The following is a 19,246-nucleotide window of genomic DNA, read 5'->3' as shown; positions in this document are numbered from 1 at the left end:
TCCTCTTTGCTGGATTTTGAACTGCTTCTTGCCCTAGTGCATAGCAGTGGCCCTATTTAGGTGCTGGGCAAGATTCTTCTGGGTGGTCCTCTTTCCTGGCTATATCTTCTCCCCAGACCTCAATGTCTACCTCCCTGTGCTGAACCAGACTAGAAAAATCATTCACCGGAAGTATTCTTATTCCTTTCTTAAGTAGTTTAATGCCTGGCTCACAGTCTTCTGCTCTACCTCAACCTTTATTCTTCTGTTCTCTTTTTCTCTTGTGTTTTCAGGGATATCAACGTTGACGTCCCTTGAAAATAATCTAACCTCTCAATTTTAGAGTCTCCTCAGTTCTACTACATCTACTATACCTGAGCTAAGCACAGATTCAAATCTGACTTCTATCACTTACTATCTGTAAATCTCACCATCTCTCACAATCTCTTAATTCAATGATCAAAAACTCTGAAGTGCCTTTAGCAGACGATAAACTCTTCTTCCATCCTTCCTATACCTTATCCCTTATAAATTTATACTTTATTCTCCCCAAGACCTCCAATACCACCATTATTTTGTACTCTCCCAGTTAGATCATATCTGCTCTAACCTTATTTTTTGTTTTCCCAATCTGAACTCAATACTTAACCAACTCAACTCCACAGAGACCTAGTGAGGCTGGTGACCTGCCTCACTTAAACCCAATTCACTGAAAGTTATGACATCACCCCAATGTCATGGTCCTCTTCAAGAACAGAAGGACAGGGGCAGCTAGATGGTGCAGTGGATAGAGTACCAGCCCTGGAGTCAGGAGGACCTGAGTTCAAATCCAGCCTCAGACACTTAACACTTACTGGTTGTGTGACCCTGGGCAAGTCATTTAACCCCAATTGCCTCACGAAAAAAAAAGAACAGAAGGACAAATAACAAAAACAGAGTCTTCTATTGTTGAATCCCTCACCCCCTCCTTCATTCCTATTGATGCTAACGCTTTGTCAACTGCCAACACCAAATCAGTCCTTCTATTTGCCAACTCCAGTCCCAGTAGCCAACTACTGCTAGAAAAAACCTTGAAACCATCTAAATGGATCCAATACAAGTTTATGTTATCAATCCCACATGGGCCCTTAAAATATCTTTAGTCTTCCCTAAATGATTCTGGATCTCAGTACCCCCAAAGACTATTCTAAACCTTCTCTGTAAGGCTTCCACACCACCCTTGCCCTCTCCATTTCAGCTGAAGATCTTGCTGCCTACTTTAAGGTGAAATCAGAGGCTTTTTGCCCCCTCTTCTACCCTTTCCTACATCTCAATTAATCAACAAGTATTTTTAAGTGCTTACTCTGTGCTAGGCCTTGTGCTAGGCACTGAGGATACAAAAACAAAAATGAAACAGCTTACCTTCCACTGGGAAGACAACATCTATGTCAACTTTATGTGAGATTAATATAGTGTACATTTTTTTCAGAGGAGGGCAGTAGGATCTTCTCCCTGACCACCAACCACATGACTCACAACAGAAATGTACTGACTCAGCCCACAGACAAAATTCAACTCGATTACCCAGTCCCCCTCATTCTTTCCAATGCTGTGAAGATATGAGGTTCAGGCTTTGGAAGGTTGCTGGGGCCACAGTATGCGCAGCAGCATTTTAAACTGCAAAAAATTTCTGGAGGAGAAAGGGGCAAGATGCATGACTGAGCGGGAAACAGAGTGCAAATCCTGCCTATACCACTCCATTCCCAGCACCTTAAAGACCCAAACTCCAAAGACAGAAATACCCCTAAACTTCAGTGGCACCAATGTGTCTGTGCTCTGAACAGCTATAACAGAGAACTGAGGGAAAAAAGGGAACAAAGCAGAGCAATGTGTATGAAGAAGATGTGTGGTGCTCCAGTAAGCCAAAGGGAAAGAACCCAGCATCCGGATAGAGTCAATTTTGCCTTCCCTAACCCCCCACACATTATTTGAGGCAGAGGCTAGGCAAGTGAACCATGAAATGTCCAGTATGTGAGAATGGCAAGATGCTATGAAAATCAGCCCCCCAGGAAAATCACCATCAGAGGGGAGGGAGTCAGAAAGTAAGAAGATAGGGAAAAATAAGAAAGAAGACTGGAATTACCAAAGACCTCAGAAAGAAGAAAACTGAAAGACTTAGAACACAAGCAGATAAATTAACAAGAAGAAAATACGACCTCCAGATCTAGCAAATGAGTTCAGGAACTTTTGACTACTACAAAACAAATTTAAGGAGAATGGGGAACCACAAACATTGTTCCTGAGTGATTTAAAAGAGAAAAGAGAGTTTTAAAAGCAGAATGTATGGCCTGCACAACAGACTAATAAGCAGAATAGAATAATTGGAATCTGACATGGCAAGTCTCACCAAAGGAACAAATAAGACTGATAATGTAGGAGGAAGCTAAGTTATGAAGGGCTTTGAATACCAAATGTAACATTTTGTATTTGATCCTAGAGGCAACAGGGAGCCACTAGAGCTGAATCCATTCTTTTCCCACACTCTTAAACTCTTCTTCCAAGTTTCCTTAATATTTGTTGAAGGAAAACACTATATTTTCACTTACCCAGATTTTTAACCTCAGAGCAATCCCTGACTCTTTCTTCTCCCTTACAAACTGCCACCAAAGCTCCACGAAAGCAGTAACTATTTAGCTTTTGTCTTTGTATCCCCAGCACATGGCAAAGTAGATGGTGCTTAACAAATACTTGGTCTAAAATGTTCAAATAATGCTAACTACCTCCATAATATTTTCCTTATCCATCCCTTCTCTCAATTCAACTCTAGTTCAAGACCACAAACTTCTACACGGATGATGGCAAAAGTCTTCTAATTGTCTAATGTCTTGCTTCTGCAACTGATCCCTTCACAAAGCTGCCAAAATAATCTTCCTACGACACAGATCTAACCATGTCACTCCCTTGCTGAGAAATAACTCCAAAATGTGGCCCCAAACTGCCTTTTCAGATCTATTTCACACTGCTGTCCTTCATATGCTCAAGATATTAGCCAACCTGGCATGCCAGCTGTTCTCCAAACTCAGCGTTCTATCATTTTGTGACAAAGATTTCTTTCATTTTTATTTTTCTATCCCCCAAATGGTAAATCATTGACAGAACTAAGTTCTAAACTCTAAGTCTGCTACTTTATTTTGTTAATACCTAAGATTTCACAGGTCTTGAAATGTATAATTTAAAAAAGTAAATCTTAATTTTGTTTAGAGATACGTCTTTAATTTTTCCTATCTCTTCCAATTTAATGGGAAAGTGTAAATTATTCCATTTTACCTAAGAAAAATCTTATTCCTGTGATGTTTAAAATCTAAATTGTGGTCTCCTTAAATCAGAAGCTTCAGCTCCAGTCTAGTCTAGAGTTCCAGCCTGGTTGGGTTCTTCCTGAAGTCCTCCTCCAGGAGCCTACTTTAATCAGGAACTCCTTTTTCAAGCTGTTTGTGGAAGCTTTTTTATAGATCTGGAACAGAGGCGGTCCTTACACACTGCTTCAAGGTGATTGGTTGGCGTCATCCAAATCCATTGTCTTTGAAGGTGTTCTCAAGTTGAGTTCACAGTCTAGTTTCTGAGAACAATACCTTCTTAAGGGATAGCCCGGTGTGATTACAATCCAATTAACTTGAAGTAGGCTTAATCAGCAGTCAATCACTCTCACTTGATTCAATCAGTATAGATTAATCTCCAGGTGGGTCTTTGAGTATCTGCTAAATCCCATTATTTCATCATATTCCAATGTCTCCTTTGCTATGAAGTTCAGCTGGTGTTCTCAAAGATGATGCCAGCAAAATACAAACTATAGCAGAGAGGTTTTATCAAGTTGTAAGAAAGCTAACCTATTTAAATTTGAGAAGGCTTATTGTCAGCCTGGTTTCAGAGGGGTAACTTTTTCAACCATAGCAACTTTAGTAAACTGTTTATGAGTTATATGAAGTTTACAATCTACAATGCTGGAAGAGGTATGTCCATTCCTATGAAATTATAGATCTCTGAAGAACCAAATCAAGAAAATAACAAAGCTATTTTGTATTCTTCCAAGACTTCTAAGTACCATAGATACCAACTAAATTCATCTTCACATGGTAAAAAAAAGTAGGAGAGGAAACATCATTAAACTCACTATATAAGTCATTATATGTTATTGACCTTTATTTTTTAAAAGATCACATGTTTGAGTTTAAGACATAGCTAGGGTTGGGCATGGTGGCACACACTTGTAATCCCTGCTACCAGGGAGGCTGAGGCTGATGGATCTCTTGAGGTCGGGAGTTCTAGGCTGTAGTGGGCTATGCCATTCAGGTGTCCCCCCTAAGTTTAGCATTAATATGGAATGGGAGACTCCACATTAATTCAGGCTGCCTAAGGGACAAACTGGCCCAAGTTAAAAATAGAGCAAGGAAAGCTCCATCGCTGATCGGTAGTAGGACTGGGCCCATTATTAGCCCCTGTACTTCAGCTCAGGTAAGATGGAGAGACTTAGTCTTTAAAGGAAAAGGAAAAAAAGACAAAATTAATGAGCTAGGGGCAGCTAGGTGGCGCAGTGGATAAAGCACTGGCCCTGGATTCAGGAGTACCTGAGTTCAAATCCGGCCTCAGACACTTGACACTTACTAGCTGTGTGACCCTGGGCAAGTCACTTAACTCCCACTGCCCTGCAACAACAACAACAACAACAAAATTAATGAGCTAGTCAACTACATACCACATCTAACAACATGGACAGGTGCCCAAGTTCAAGTTTTCCACCCTGATGTGGTGCCAATACTGAAAATGAATATACATCTCCAGACTTGTCTGCCACCAAAATCTTCTCATCTGTGGCTGTAAATGTCAAAGAGGTACATCTTCTTACCACTGTCCTGGAGGTCAAAGAAAATTAAGGATTGATTAATAAAGATGGTAAGGAATAATGTAATATAGTCTTAGAACATAATCACAGAATGTTAGAAATGGAAGAAATCTAAGACACCAACTAATCTAACACCTTCATTTTACAAAAAAGGAATCAGTGATGCCATTCAATTCAATTTACTAAGCATGTAGCAAGGTACTAGAGACCAGAGAATCAGAGACAAAAATAAAATTTCCTGCCCTTAAGTAACCAACATTTTACTGCAGATATAACCTGCACACATATAAAAGCAAATGAAGGGAGAGGCAAAGAAGGCTTCATAGAAGTGGCACCTAAACTGAATCATGAATGAAAATAAGGATCCAAACATTTAAGAGTAAAGAGAGAGTATATTCTTTTTTTTCCATATAAATATTTTATTATTTTCCAGTTACATTTAGAGATAGTTTTTAACATTTGTTTTTATAAGATTTCTAGTTTCAAATTTTTCTCCCACCCTCCCTCCCTCCTCTCTCCCCAAGCCAGCAAGTAATCTGATATAGGTTATATGTGTACAATCACAATAAACATTCTGCATTAGTCACGCTATGAGAGAAGAATCAGAACAAAAAAGGAAAAACCTCAAAAAAGAAAAACAACAACAACAAAAAACAATAGAAATAGTATGGTTCTATCTGCATCTAGATGCCACAGGTTGTTTTTTCTGGATTTGGAGAGCATTTTCCATCATGAGTCCTTTGGAACTATCTTGGACCATTGTATTGCTGAGAAGAATCAAGTCTATCACAGTTGATCAACACATAATGTTGTTGATACTGTGTACAATGTTCTTCTGGTTCTGCTCATCTCACTCATCATCAGTTCATGCAAGTCCTTCCAGGTTTCTCTGAAATCTGCCTGCTCATCGTTTCTTACAGCACAATAGTATTCCATTACATTCATATACCACAACTTGTTCAGCCATTCCCCAATTGATGGGCAACCCCTCAATTTCCAATTCCTTGCCACCACAAAAAGAGCAGCTATAAATATTTCTGTACATGTGGGTCCTTTTCCCTTTTTTATGATCTCTTTGGGAAAAAGACCTAATAGAGGTATTGCTGGGCCAAAGGGTATGCACAGCTTTATAGCCCTTTGGGCATAGTTCCAAACTGCTCTCCAGAATGGTTGGATCAGTTCACAGCTCCACCAACAACGCATTAGTGTTCCAATTGTTCCACAACTTCAACATTTATTATTTTCCTTTTTTATCATATTAGCCAATCTGATAGGTGTCAGGTAGTACTTCAGAGTTGTTTTAATTTGCATTTCAAGAGAGTATATTCTTGAAGTGAGGAACAAAATGAAGATGAAATACCAAATTTAGAGAACACCTAGTAAGCCAGTTTGGCAGCAATACAGAGTGTGTGAAGAAAGAGTAATGAAAACTTGAAAATGAGTCTGGAAGGACTGATACCAGCCAGATTGTAGAAAGTTTTATATGCCTGCCAGAAATTTGTATTCTATCCTAGAAACATCAAAAAGCCACTCACGATTGATGAGCAGAACAGTGACATCAAGACTGAGTCTTACAAAAAAGGAAAATGATAAATGTTGGAGAAGCTGTGGAAAAATTGGAACACTAATGCATTGTTGGTGGAGCTGTGAACTGATCCAACCATTCTGGAGAGCAATTTGGAATTATGCCCAAAGGGTGATAAAGCTGTGCATACCCTTTGACCCAGCAATACCACTTTTGGGTCTTTTTCCCAAAGAAATCATGGAAAGGGGAAAGGGACCCACATGTACAAAAATATTTATAGCTGCTCTTTGTGTGGTGGCAGGGAATTGGAAGTTGAGGGGATGCCCATCAATTGGGGAATGGCTGGACAGGTTGTGGTATATGAATACAATGGAATACTATTGTGCTGTAAGAAACGATGAGCAGGAGGAGTTCAGAGAAACCTGGAGGGTTTTGCATGGGCTGATGATGAGTGAGATGAGCAGAACCAGAAGAACATTGTACATAGTATCATCAACACTGAGTGTTGATCTACTGTGATGGACTATATTCTCACCAATGCAATGGTGCAGAAGAGTTCCTGGGAACTCATGATAGAAGAGGATCTCCAAATCCAAGAAAAAAAAAAAAAAAGAACTGTGGAGTATAGATGCTGAATGAACCATACTATTTCTTTTGTTTTTAGTGCTGTTGTTTTTTCTATTTTGAGGTTTTTCATCATTGCTCTGATTTTTCTCTTATAACATGACTAATGCAGAAATAGGATTAATGTTATTATGTGTATATATATAACCTATAACAGATTACCTGCTGTCTAGGGGAGGGGGGAGGGGAGAGAAAGGGAGAAAAATCTGAAATTGGAAAGCTTGTATAAACAAAAGTTGAGAACTATCTTTACATGTAATGGAAAAAAATAAATAAATAAAAAGATAGGGAAAAAAAAAAGACTCTTAGATTATTTTCATACCTGTATGGAAAGTGGATTGTACAGGGAAGACTAGAAGCAAGGGCACTAATTAGTAATTACATTAGATATACAGGTCACTTTACTAAATTGTTTTTCCTCCTTTCTTCTTTAGTCTTTGTTACAAGGGATGGCCCACTAGACACAGGAAGAATATATTTGGAAATTAAGATGATGTAAAAATAAAAATCTGGAGAAGGAAAGGGCGAACCACTCTAGTATCTTTGCCAAGAAAACCCCATGGACAGTATTGGTATGCTATGGTCCACAGGGTCACAAAGTGTTGGACATGACTGAACAACTGAAAAACAAGAACAAAAGATAAACAGATTTTTTTTTTAATAATGAAAACTAGGGGCAGCTAGGTGGCGCAGTGGACAAAGCGCTGGCCCTGGATTCAGGAGGACCTGAGTTCAAATCCAGCCTCAAACACTTGACACTTACTAGCTGTGTGACCCCGGGCAAGTCACTTAACCCTCATTGCCCCACCAAAAACAAAAACAAAACAAAACCAAAAAAAAAAAAAAAAAGAGAAAACTAGAAGAGGGAAAAAACTGGTATATGATGGTGCACTCAACAGAAATATAAAAGATGGAAGAGCAGAAGAGGGACAAAGTAGGGGAGAGGAGCTAATTCCCTTTTGGACATGATGGGACATTCAGGAGGATAAGTATAGTTGGTGGTGATAACAGAATAGAATTCAAGAAAGATTAGGGAGGTATTTGGAGACCTGTAAGTCACCTGTGCACAGATAACTGAATACACAACAGCTCATAATATCACCAAGAAAATGGATACAACAAGAGGGACATTTGTGCTTAGGGAATGGGCAATGAAGACTGATTCAGCTAAATAAACTGAGAAAGACAAGTGAGAAAATTGAAGGAACTGAGGGGACAGCAAGTAGCTAACTGTGGAAACTGAATGAAATACATTAACTCCATCTTGTGACTCAATTCTGTAGCTAGCTCAGTTCCCTTTCTATTCAATTATGGGTCTGGTCCAATTTCTGTCTTGTGAGAAAACTATTCAACTGTGAGATTTGGGAGAAAATCTTATTGCATAGTTTGATACTCAACCTTTGTGGAGGGGAAGCTGGACCACCTCTATCTGCTGTTTAGAAAGTCTTAACTCAGGGGCAGCTAGGTGGCGCAGTGGATAGAGCACCAGCCCTGGAGTCAGGAGTACCTAAGTTCAAATCCGGCTTCAGACACTTAACATTTACTAGCTGTGTGACCCTGGGCAAGTCACTTAACCCCAATTGCCTCACTAAAAAAAAAAAAAGAAAAGAAAGAAAGTCTTAACTCAGGGCAGCTAAGTGGTGCAGTAGATAGAGCATTGGGCCTGGAGTCAAGAGGACCTGAGTTCAAATCCAGCCTCAGCCATTTAACACTTACTAGCTGTGTGACCCTGGGCAAGTCACTTAACCTAAACTGCCTCACCAAAAAAAAAAAAAAAAGATATCAAGAAAGTCTTAACTAATAACCTAAGTTATACTGACCAGAAACGCAAATGGACCCAAAGATTGATGCTAGGGAGTTTTCTCATAATTGTACATCTCAAGCAACCCATATATTTTACCTGAAAACTGGCCCCATACTGATCAATCAGTCTTTATTTCCAGGTTCCTTTGATTGTTCACAGACACTTGGAGAGAGCAGGACATCTTTTTTTCTGATTTCAGGGAGTTGTACTTGTTCACTCTCTCCCTCCCAACTTAGAAAGTCCATAATCTCTCCTCCAATTACCTACTGTTGTAACCTGGTTAACAGTTTTCTTTTAACTAATCGGTCTGATTTGGTTGTTTTTAATGCTTAAGTCTGTCTCCCCCTGTAAGGTCTAAGGTGAGGAGGTCTGGTCCTGGTTTATTGAGCAATTACAATGCACTGATTAACAAACCAATATGCTTGGAAGATTGAACCTTTGTTACCTCAGTCATTTCAAGAGAAGCTGACAATTTGTCTAAAATTGTCTAGTCCTAAAGAGATTTCTCAAGGAACTGAAAGGTTAATTAACTTCCCATGATCATATAATTAGTACATATCAGAGGCAGAACTTGAAACCAGGTTTTCCTGACTCCAAAGCTAAAGCTACAATAACTAAAGTATCACTAAAGAAATGTATGACACTGATCCAAGACAATTCCAAAGAACTCATGATAAAAAATGTTATCCACCTTCAGAGAAAAACCTGGAATCAGAATGCAGATCAAAGCAAACTATTTTTCACTTTCTGTATTTTTTTTTTCATTTTTTAAATTCAAGTCAATGTCTTTTTTCACAACATGACTAATAAGGTAATATATTATGCATGATTGAACATGTATAAACTATATCAAATTGCTTACTGTCTCAGGGACGGGGGGAGATAAGGGAGGAAGAGAGAAAATTTGGAACTCAAAAAAATTTTTAAATAAATGTTAACAATTGTCTTTACATGTAACTAGGGGAAATAAAATAAGAAAAATGTTTTAAATCATCAAGTAGTACTGTTTAAATCATCTATTTAAATTATCACTTGACAATTCAATATCAAAAAAACAAATTAAACATAAAATATTTATACAAAACAAAATAATTTATCAAACAGCCCAAAGGAGCTTGAGAAAATGTAAAGCTTGAGAATTTGAAACACAGTTTTTAAAATGGACATTAAAAATTGTTTTTAAAGGCAGCTAGGTGGCATAGTGGAAAAGTACCGGCCCTGGATTCGGGAGGACCTGAGTTCAAATCTGGCTTCAGACACTTGACACTTACCAGCTGTGTGACCCTGAGCAAGTCACTTAACGCTCATTGCCCCGCAAAAAAATAAAATAAAATAATTTTTAAAAATAGAGTAAATGTGGGCAGCAAGATGGCATAGTGGATAGATCATCGGCCCTGGAGTCAGGAGTACCTGAGTTCAAATCCGGCCTCACACACTTAACACTTACTAGCTGTGTGACCCTGGGCAAGTCACTTAACCCCAATTGCCTCACTTAAAAAAAAAAAATAGAGTAAATGTCAAGTAGAGGGAATAAGATGGAGGGTAATACAGTCAGTAATAGTAACTGTGAAAAAAACGATGAGCAAGATGATATCAGAAAGATGTATGAAAAATGCAAACCATCAACAGAGGAAGAACTGATAGTATCTGAATACAGATTGAAGTATAATTTATTTGTTAGCTCCTCTTTCTAAAGTTATTTTGTCTATTTTCTTTCACAACCTGACTAATGTGAAGATGTTTTGCATAACTGCACATGTATGACTTATATGGAATTGCTTGATTTCATAGGGAGGGTCAAGGAGGGAGGAAGAAAATTTAGAACACAAAGTTTTAAAAAATCAATGTGGGGCAGCTAGGTGGCGCAGTGGATAAAGTACCGGCCCTGGATTCAGGAGTACCTGAGTTCAAATCCGGCCTCAGACATTTGACACTTACTAGCTGTGTGACCCTGGGCAAGTCACTTAACCCCCATAGCCCCGCAAAAAAAAAAAATCAATGTGAAGGGGGCAGCTAGGTGGCAGTGGATAAAGCACCAGCCCTGGATTCAGGAGGACCCGAGTTCAAATCTGGCATCAGACACTTACACTTACTAGCTCTGTGACCCTGGGCAAGTCACTTAACCCTCATTGCCCCACAGAAAAACAAACAAACAAAAAATCAATGTGAAAAGAAATGATGAGCAGGAGGAATTCAGAGAAACCTGGAAGATCTTACATGAACTGATGCTGACTGAGAAGAGCAGAACCAAGAGAACATTGTACACAGTAACAGCAACATTGTGTGATTAACAATGGTGATAGACTTGACTCTTTTTATCAGTGCAACCATACAAAACAATTTCAAAAAACTTAATGATAGAAAATGTTCTAAACATCCAGAAAAAAATTACTGTGGATTATGAATGTAGATTGAACCATACTGTTTCTATTTTGGGGCTGTTTTTTTTTTTTCCTTCTTTTTTGAGATTTTTGTGCTCTGATTCTTCTTTCACAATATGGCTAATGCAGAAATGTTTAGTGTGATGGCACATACATAAACTATATCAGATTGCTTTCTGTCTTGTGGAGGAGGGAGAGAAGGGAGGGTGGGAGAAAAATTTGGAACTAAAAATTCTATGAAAACGAATGCTGAAAACGATCCTTATATGTAACTGGAAAATAATAAAATACTTTTATTAAAAAAAAAATGCCCCTGACTGAAAATGAGAATAACAATACTACAATAACTACTAGGAAACCACTTTGCAAATACTTAAAGCATTAAAGTACTGAGGTGCTGTTACTTGCATAAATCCAACAACTGTTAAGAAAAAAAAGTGTATTCCCAAATTCTTTTGATAATAGGTATTATTTTATATATATGATATCTGAATGATTGAAAAAGCAGAATTTCATACCTGATACTCAGACATTTCCAAGGTTTTGTACAGAAAAGAATCAGACGTTTATTGTCATCAGTCAAAGCAAAATAGTTGCCAGATCTTGAGAAGGTAGAAGCTAGAATATTGTCACTTCCTTTGTACAATGTCTGTCCTTCCTCTCTAAGCAGAAAAAAGAATAAACATCAAGTAAATATCACTGTCTGAATTTCATGATTCATTATCAATATGAAAATGAAGAATTCAGCTAAAGTAATATATTATTATATCAATATATAAATAATATATGAATATAAGTAATATACAAATATATAAAATAATATATCAATAATATATAACATTGTCAGTTAATTCATCAAAATCCATCAAGAAGATGTCATGATATTTTAAAATAAGCGCTTAACTATATTAAAAATAAAGTTAAGGGGCAGCTAGGTGGCACAGTGGATAGAGCACTGGCCCTGGAGTCAGAAGTACCTGAATTCAAATCCAGCCTCAGACACTTAACACTTACTAGCTGTGTGACCCTGGGCAAGTCACTTAACCCCAACTGCCTCACTAAAAAAAAAAAAAAATTAATTAGAATTGTATCAAAGAAATCCATCCCTTGAAACTATCTATCACAAGTAATTTCTCCAGTAACTTCACAGCTCCCAGGGATTTTCTGACTCTCCTCCCTGAGCCACCTCCAAACCTTAGGGGTTAGCTGGTATGGGTTGGCAATGGAGAAGGCAAGAAGGGGGAGAGGGAATGTCTTTAGTGATCAGACTGCCCCATGGAAGGGAATAGAAGGAGAAAAGAAGCTTCCTGCTAAGATGAAAGAACAAGAAGGAGGGGAATTTTTCTTTTTTTTCAGCTTTAATCATATAATTAACATATTTTAACCAAAACATACACAATTTTTCATTGTATCTCCCTTAGACTTTTCAAGGTAAAGAGCTGAGGTCTTCTGGGCTATTGGAGTGAGGGGTGGGAAGTTTTTTTGGCTTTTTCAACAATCAAAGTGGGGGCAACTAGGTGGCACAGTGGATAAAAGCACCGGCCCTGGATTCAGGAGTACCTGAGTTCAAATCCAGACTGAGACACTTGACACTTACTAGCTGTGTGTGACCCTGGGCAAGTCACTTAACTCCCATTGCCCTACCAAAAACAAAACAAAACAATCAAAATGTCAGGAAAGGCTGGGTGAGAGCTGGGCAGTCTTAGAGGCACCCTCACAGGAAGGGACAGGATTACAGTAACAGAACTGAGCAAAGATGGTCAGGTGGCAGGAGTTTAGAATGGACAGGAGGAAGCCTGCCCACCCTCCCTCCCAAACTTCAGCAGTTCTGCAGGCAGTGCAGACACTGCCCCTCAAGCTTGCTCTTACATCTGATTATATCAAGGATGTGGGCAGAGCTCGGCACAGTTTGTACAGTGGTTATTGACTAGGTGTCAGATGACCCACAGGAAGAGAAGGACAATGGTACAGAGTCAAGCTCCCTCAGTAGTCCCTTCAAGAGGCTTAGGCCCCAGCCTAGTCAAGCTCAGCACATACCATCAGGGCCAAACGAAAACATCCCTGGGCAGGAGGGGGTGGGGGGAAGGGGGAAAGAAGAGTTAGCCAATGGCAACCTAGTGTCTAGTGGTGGTAGCCACCATCCCTCCAGTAGAAAAAAAGCCCTTCCCTGCCCAATGTGCACTCAACTCTCCCTCACAGTAACCCCAGCCACTTCTGAAACAGTTCCAAATCTACCTAAATAGGTTATTCCAAAAGATTTACTAGCCTTGAAAACAAGTTTCAAGAGGGTTTTGATCAAACCTGTGGTCAATGAGATCTCGGCCAGGTTATTAAAGAGAAATCCAAGGTTGTTGAAGATCATCCCTAATTTTTGGAAGCTGAAATCACAGATCATGCCCATGCTCTCCCGCTATTCTGGCTGCCAAAAAACCCCCAAAAAACAAAACCAAACCAATGAATCCCAGGCTGGTTGGACCAAGGAACAGTCCTGGGAGGTATTCGTATTCTTAGAATAGTCCAAGGATGCCTTTGGCATGTGTGACTGACCTCTAAAATCAACCTTTGCCATCCCAGGAGGGGAATTTTTCCGGAGTAAAACTGTTAATTCATTTAACTTAAAAGAATGCTTTGGTATTTTTTTTTGTTAATATTCAACAGCATATCTTTTAATACTCCAGAACCCTCAAAAAAATTCTCAAATTCAAAATTACCCTTTTTTAAAACTGGTATCTACTGTATGAAACTCAGTAAGAATATTAATGATTCAGCTCCTAAGTAACCTTCACTGGTACGGTTCCAATATCTTAAAACTATTAATGGACCCCAAAATGTTCCCCACAATCATCTTACCCTTTTTCCTCTTGTGGCTTCCTTTCTGCCTTGCTGCAGTCATATATAAAGAAGCTGTCATCATCACTGAAAGTAATTTTAAAAAGAACATATTACTAAAGAGGCGATAATTTGTCAGCGATCGTCATCACTGTGCTCAGATAAGTCAAACAAAAGAATGAGAATCTAAATTTCCTTTTTCCAATTATAAATTTCTTTAAATGTTTAAATCTCATCTCATTAAATAAAATTAATAATTTTAAACTTTGCAAAGCATGTTTCATATACATATATATAGACACAAGGCATAGAGCAACGGGTCTGGAGTCAGAAAGACCTGAGTTCAAATCCACCTCAGACATTTACTAGCTGTGTAACTGAGCAAGTCACTTAACTTCTCTTTGCCTCAGTTTCCTTATCTATAAAATAGAGATAATAACAACATCTATCTCATAGGTTTGTACTAAGGATCAAATGAAATAATAATTGTAAAGTGCTTAGCACAGTGCCTGCCCATAAAAAGTATTATATAAATGTTAGGTATCATTGTTGTTGTTATTGTCATTACTATTACCTCCTTTGATCCACATGATAATCCTCTTATATTTCCATTTTACAGAAAGGGAAACATAGGTTGAGAAATCTTTTTTCCCAGGTTACACAATTGGTGTCTGGTGTTGGATTTGAACCAAGGTCATCCTTATGCCGAGGTCAGCATTGTAACCAGAAGGCCACATTCTTCCAAATTAAATATCTTAAATGTGAAAAGAAAGAAAATGGTCTATGAAAAATGTATCAGGTAAAACCTCTAATTGTTGCATCTGTGCAGTGACTTAAGTGTCAACGGTGCCAAATCAAACAGGGCTGGAACCCAAGTCTCTTGATTCCTACTCCAGAATTCATCTTATTTATTTAGAAAAATATACCCAAAGAGGTAGACTTAATTAAATAATAAAGTCTGAACTTCTTTTCTTGAGTTGCCATATTTTCCAGAAACACTGGATTTGGGCTATGCAGGAGACTTGAGCCAAGAATATAGCCTCCCCTACACTGGCTTGATTTGCTTCTTTGCTACTTCAATCCTGACTATACTCTCAGTGCCCTTGGGAGCCAGAGCTGCTACACAACAGATGCCAGTCAGTTAGTACTAGACTGATTTCCTACTGGTGTAGCTGAGATTTTGGTAGATAAGCAGACCATCCCATCTTTATGGACTAGCATTTCCCATGGAAGAAGAATGTGCTTACTCTTGGTCCCCTTGTCCTCTTGGGGTGGGCACTCTGCCTTTTTCCCTACCCTATGACTTCCCCCTTCCCTGTAATTTAAATACCCAAGGTTTTCCTTGCAATACTGGACTCCTGCCTTGGTATAAGGAGTTCCCTATGCATGTGCCTTTCTCATGTAAAAAATCAATACCTTGTGACGTCATGACTTTTGGTTAACAAATCTGAAAGCCGAGATGACACATACTCTCTAAAGTCTTGAGGTTCTTATTAAAAACCTCAGTTTTAATAAGCCTCAACACTCAATAAATATTTGTAAACAGAGTTACCAAAACTCATTTTCCTTCAGTAAAAATCAGCATAAATCAGGAGCCCAGTAAATATCTGCAAGTTACTATTAAGAAATATATCATTTCAGGGGTGGCTAGGTGACGCAGTGGATAAAGCACCAGCCCTGGATTCAGGAGTACCTGAGTTCAAATCTGGCCTCAGACACTTGACACTTACTAGCTGTGTGACCCTGGGCAAGTCACTTAACCCCCATTGCCCCGCAAAACAAAAAACAAAACAACCAAAAAAACCCAAGAAATATATCATTTCAATGTTGTTACCACAAAAATCAATCCATCAACACCAAACTAAGAACTTTATATTTGATTTCCCAAAGTGAAAGGAAATCACTGTAGGTTATTGAGAAGAGGAGTTACATGATTAAACTTAAGCTTTAAGTTTGGCAACTCAGTGAAGAGAGACAAAGCAGGGAGACCAATTAGAAACCTACAGCAGGGACAGCTAGGTGGCACAATGGATAGAGCACTGGCCCTGGAGTCAGGAGGACCTGAGTTCAAATCCGACCTCAGACACTTGACACTTACTAGCTGTGTGACCCTGGGCAAATCACTTAACCCCAATTGCCTCACTAAAAAAAAAAAAAAGAAAGAAACCTACAGCAATAGTCAAAGAAAGGTAAAGAAAAAAAGTAAATAAAGGTAGTAGCTGTGTTAATGGAGAGAATAAAACTTATGTTAGACATGGGAGGGAAAGAAGAAGGAAACAAGAGAAAAGAAAGGCATGAAAACCCAGAGGAGACAGCGTCCAGGAACAAGGTGGTCACAAAGGATGATAATGAAAATGCCAGTAGATATGACAATTAAGAAAGCACTTCCAGGATGTCCATCAATTAAGAAATTGATAAACAAATGATGGTATATGAATATAATACTATTATAATACTATTGTGCTATAAAAAATGAAGAGATTGTTTCAGAGAAACATGAACTGATACAGAGTAAAATAAGAACCCAATTTACACAATATATTGTTAATCTAGTTTTTAAAAAAATCTGAAAGACCTAATAACTCTGAACATAATGATCAACCATAATTCCTGAGAATCAAAGATGAAGAATGCTATCCACATCATGACAGTGAGGTGATGGACCAAAACACAGAATGGGACATTTCTAGGCATGGACAACATGGGAATTTGTTTTTATTTGTTATAAGGTTTTTATTTTCTTTCTTTTTCCAAGTGGAGTGGAGGGAGGTAAGAGGGATTAAAAAAAAATCATAATTGGAGAAAAAAGGGATCCCTGGTAACTTTGGAGCGCAATCTCAGTTGAATGGTGAAGAGGCAGGAAGCCAGGCTATAGAGGTAAAAGGAAGTGGAAGAAAGTCTAGAAGTTGTAGCCAGGAAAGGGAGGAAAGACATAAAGATACCTGGGGTACATGGGGATCTATAGAGAATTTGTTTAAGCTTGAGGAAGATATGGATGTATTTGTAAGGCAGCAAAGAAGCCAGTAAATACAGAGATATTGACGATTAGAGTGGGCAAGTTGCTGAGATAATATACTGACAAGAGGGTTGGAGATCAAGAGCACGTGTACAAGGGCTGGTCTTGGCAAGAGAAGAAAGTCGGGACAGAAGTCAGAAGGATGTAAGAAGAGGAGGGTAGAAGAAGAGACGAATGGCTGAGGTTTGGGGGGGTGAAGTTATGAGGTAAGGCCCTCTGAAAAAAGAGGGTGGGAAGGAGGATTCCTGTGAGATTTAAAGTTTTGTAACTGCGGCTGTGTCAAGCAGCATAAGGAATCAATTACAAAAGAATAGTAGGATGGCCCAATGACACATGGTCAGTAAATGCAGGGGTCGGGGCTTGAACCCAGGTCTTTTGCTTTGCATCTCGCCCCTGGCACAGAGTAAGCATCTAACAAAAAAAAAATGTTTGTTGATTGATTTTCCCAATTCTGAGGCCAGCTCTATAATGATTAAGACATAACTTTGTTAAAACATCAGGGCATCCGTGCACAAATGACTTCGCAAGAAACTGGAAAGAGTTTCTGGAAAGCTGTAAACTCTGAACATATACATGCGAAAGCGCATCAGATGGTAGAACAATTACCATCAAGAAGTTAGGCAATCAAAGTTGGCGGAGCTAGATGAGAAACTGAGAGCACGGGCGGGTTTCGACCTCTATTTGTTCCGTGACGCTGTGGCTTACGTGTGTTTTGGGGATACACATCAGAATGTTATTTTGCAAATTTATTGAACACAACTCTAACTTTGTCGGCATGCAGGAATCCAAGAGGTGGAGTGAGAGGAGGAAAAAACTCCGCCGGTCGCCCGCGACAATCTCACTGGCCCCAAAGCAGGAATCCGTAGGGAGCTCGGGAACTAGTTAAGATCCCGGCACTCTCCGGCTCCGCGGCCCCAACCCGACTAACCTGCAGTCTGTACCTGTCGCCAGAAATCGGCTGCCACCTCTCACCACCAGCCCATTTCGGGACACATCCAGAGCAGCAGAACCCGCCATGAGCCCCAGGGGCGAGCCAGCACGCGCAAGCTTCCGCACGCGCGGCGTGCTGACGTCACGAGCTCTCTCGGAGACGGAGATGGGGCTGTCGGGAAGGCGGAGTCCCTGGAAGGAAAGGGACATGCGCAGAGACGCTTCGTTCTACCTCCGTTCCGAGTAGCTCTCACAGTTGTGTTACTACTGTAAACTACATAGATCGTGTTACATACATGATCACATCAGTGCCTCTTAGCAATCCTGTCAGATTAGGTCCGCAGGCGGTATCATCTACATTTTACAAAAAAAGCGTTAATTGAAGGAAGAGGCGCGGAATAGTTAATGTGTCTGTCTTCTATATTGTATTAATTGATCTTTAGAGGTTTTACCGCAAGAGATTTTCACATCGTCAACACGTCTTTGCATCCCATCCTACTTCTTTCCATTCACACAGCCACCACACTACTTCAGGTTCGCCTTACCTCCCACCTAGACAATTACTAATGGGGGTCACTGTCTCAAGTGACTAATAAACCCATTCTCCATATGCTTGCCATAGTAATTCTAAAGCATTCCACAACCTATGTTTGCAATCCAATGGTCTAGCCAAAGGGCCTTCTTGCCAATTTTTCACACTCATCCAAAAACACAATTAAAATATTCAAACATGGAGGGGGAGTGTAGCTAGGTGGTGCAATGGATAAAGCACCAGCCCTGGATTCAGGAGGACCTGAGTTCAAATCCAGCCTCAGACACTTGACACTTACTAGCTGTGTGCCCTGGGCAACTCACCTAACCCCATTACCCTACAAAAAAAAAAATATTCAAACATGATTATGTCACCAAAGTCTACAAGCCCACTGGTATGGGACTCTCTCCTCATTGGTGGAGATCAGGGTGGAGTTGGGAAAGCCCACCTGGGTCCCTTGAGTCTCTTCATTCTCTTCAGATCTCTTCAGTCTCTTTTAGCTTCGGGCACTTCTGACTTCCAACTTCTAGAAGAAAAATGGGCATGCCAACTCCACTTCAGGTTGCTGAAGGAAAAGACTGAAAAGAAGCCAAAATGAGAAGAATTGACTGTCTTCATCATGTCCTGATCCCCAGCTTGCTACAGGAGAGACTTCAGGTGAGCTCTCTCTTGGATGAGCTTCTTTACCTTTGTGGGCAGTCTCCTCCAACACCCACTAAGCTCATTACTCTGCCTGAGCTAATCATTTTC

General features: G+C 39.5%; 1 protein-coding gene across 3 annotated transcripts in view; it reads right to left on the bottom strand.

Moving 5' to 3' along the window:
- WDR4 (WD repeat domain 4) overlaps positions 1-18,082 on the bottom strand; it is a 46,259-nt gene extending 28,177 nt beyond the window's left edge. Inside the window, exons 1-4 of one of the 3 annotated variants that reach the window (XM_043998977.1) lie at positions 17,963-18,082; positions 14,040-14,105; positions 11,708-11,851; positions 4,709-4,865 (exon numbers count right to left, since the gene is read on the bottom strand). In XM_043998977.1, the coding sequence (XP_043854912.1) occupies positions 4,709-4,865; positions 11,708-11,851; positions 14,040-14,105; positions 17,963-18,051 (456 nt within the window). In that variant the 5' untranslated portion in view covers positions 18,052-18,082. The remainder of the gene's footprint in view (positions 1-4,708; positions 4,866-11,707; positions 11,852-14,039; positions 14,106-17,962) is intronic. The other 2 variants (XM_043998978.1, XM_043998979.1) reach the window with 2 other exon arrangements.
- Positions 18,083-19,246: the final 1,164 nt, after the last annotated feature.

The sequence above is a fragment of the Dromiciops gliroides genome, chromosome 3 (genome assembly GCF_019393635.1).
Source record: "Dromiciops gliroides isolate mDroGli1 chromosome 3, mDroGli1.pri, whole genome shotgun sequence".
Taxonomy (NCBI): Eukaryota; Metazoa; Chordata; class Mammalia; order Microbiotheria; family Microbiotheriidae; genus Dromiciops; species Dromiciops gliroides.
The sequence above is the reverse complement of the archived record's forward strand: the minus strand, read 5'-3'. Positions and strand labels throughout refer to the sequence as shown.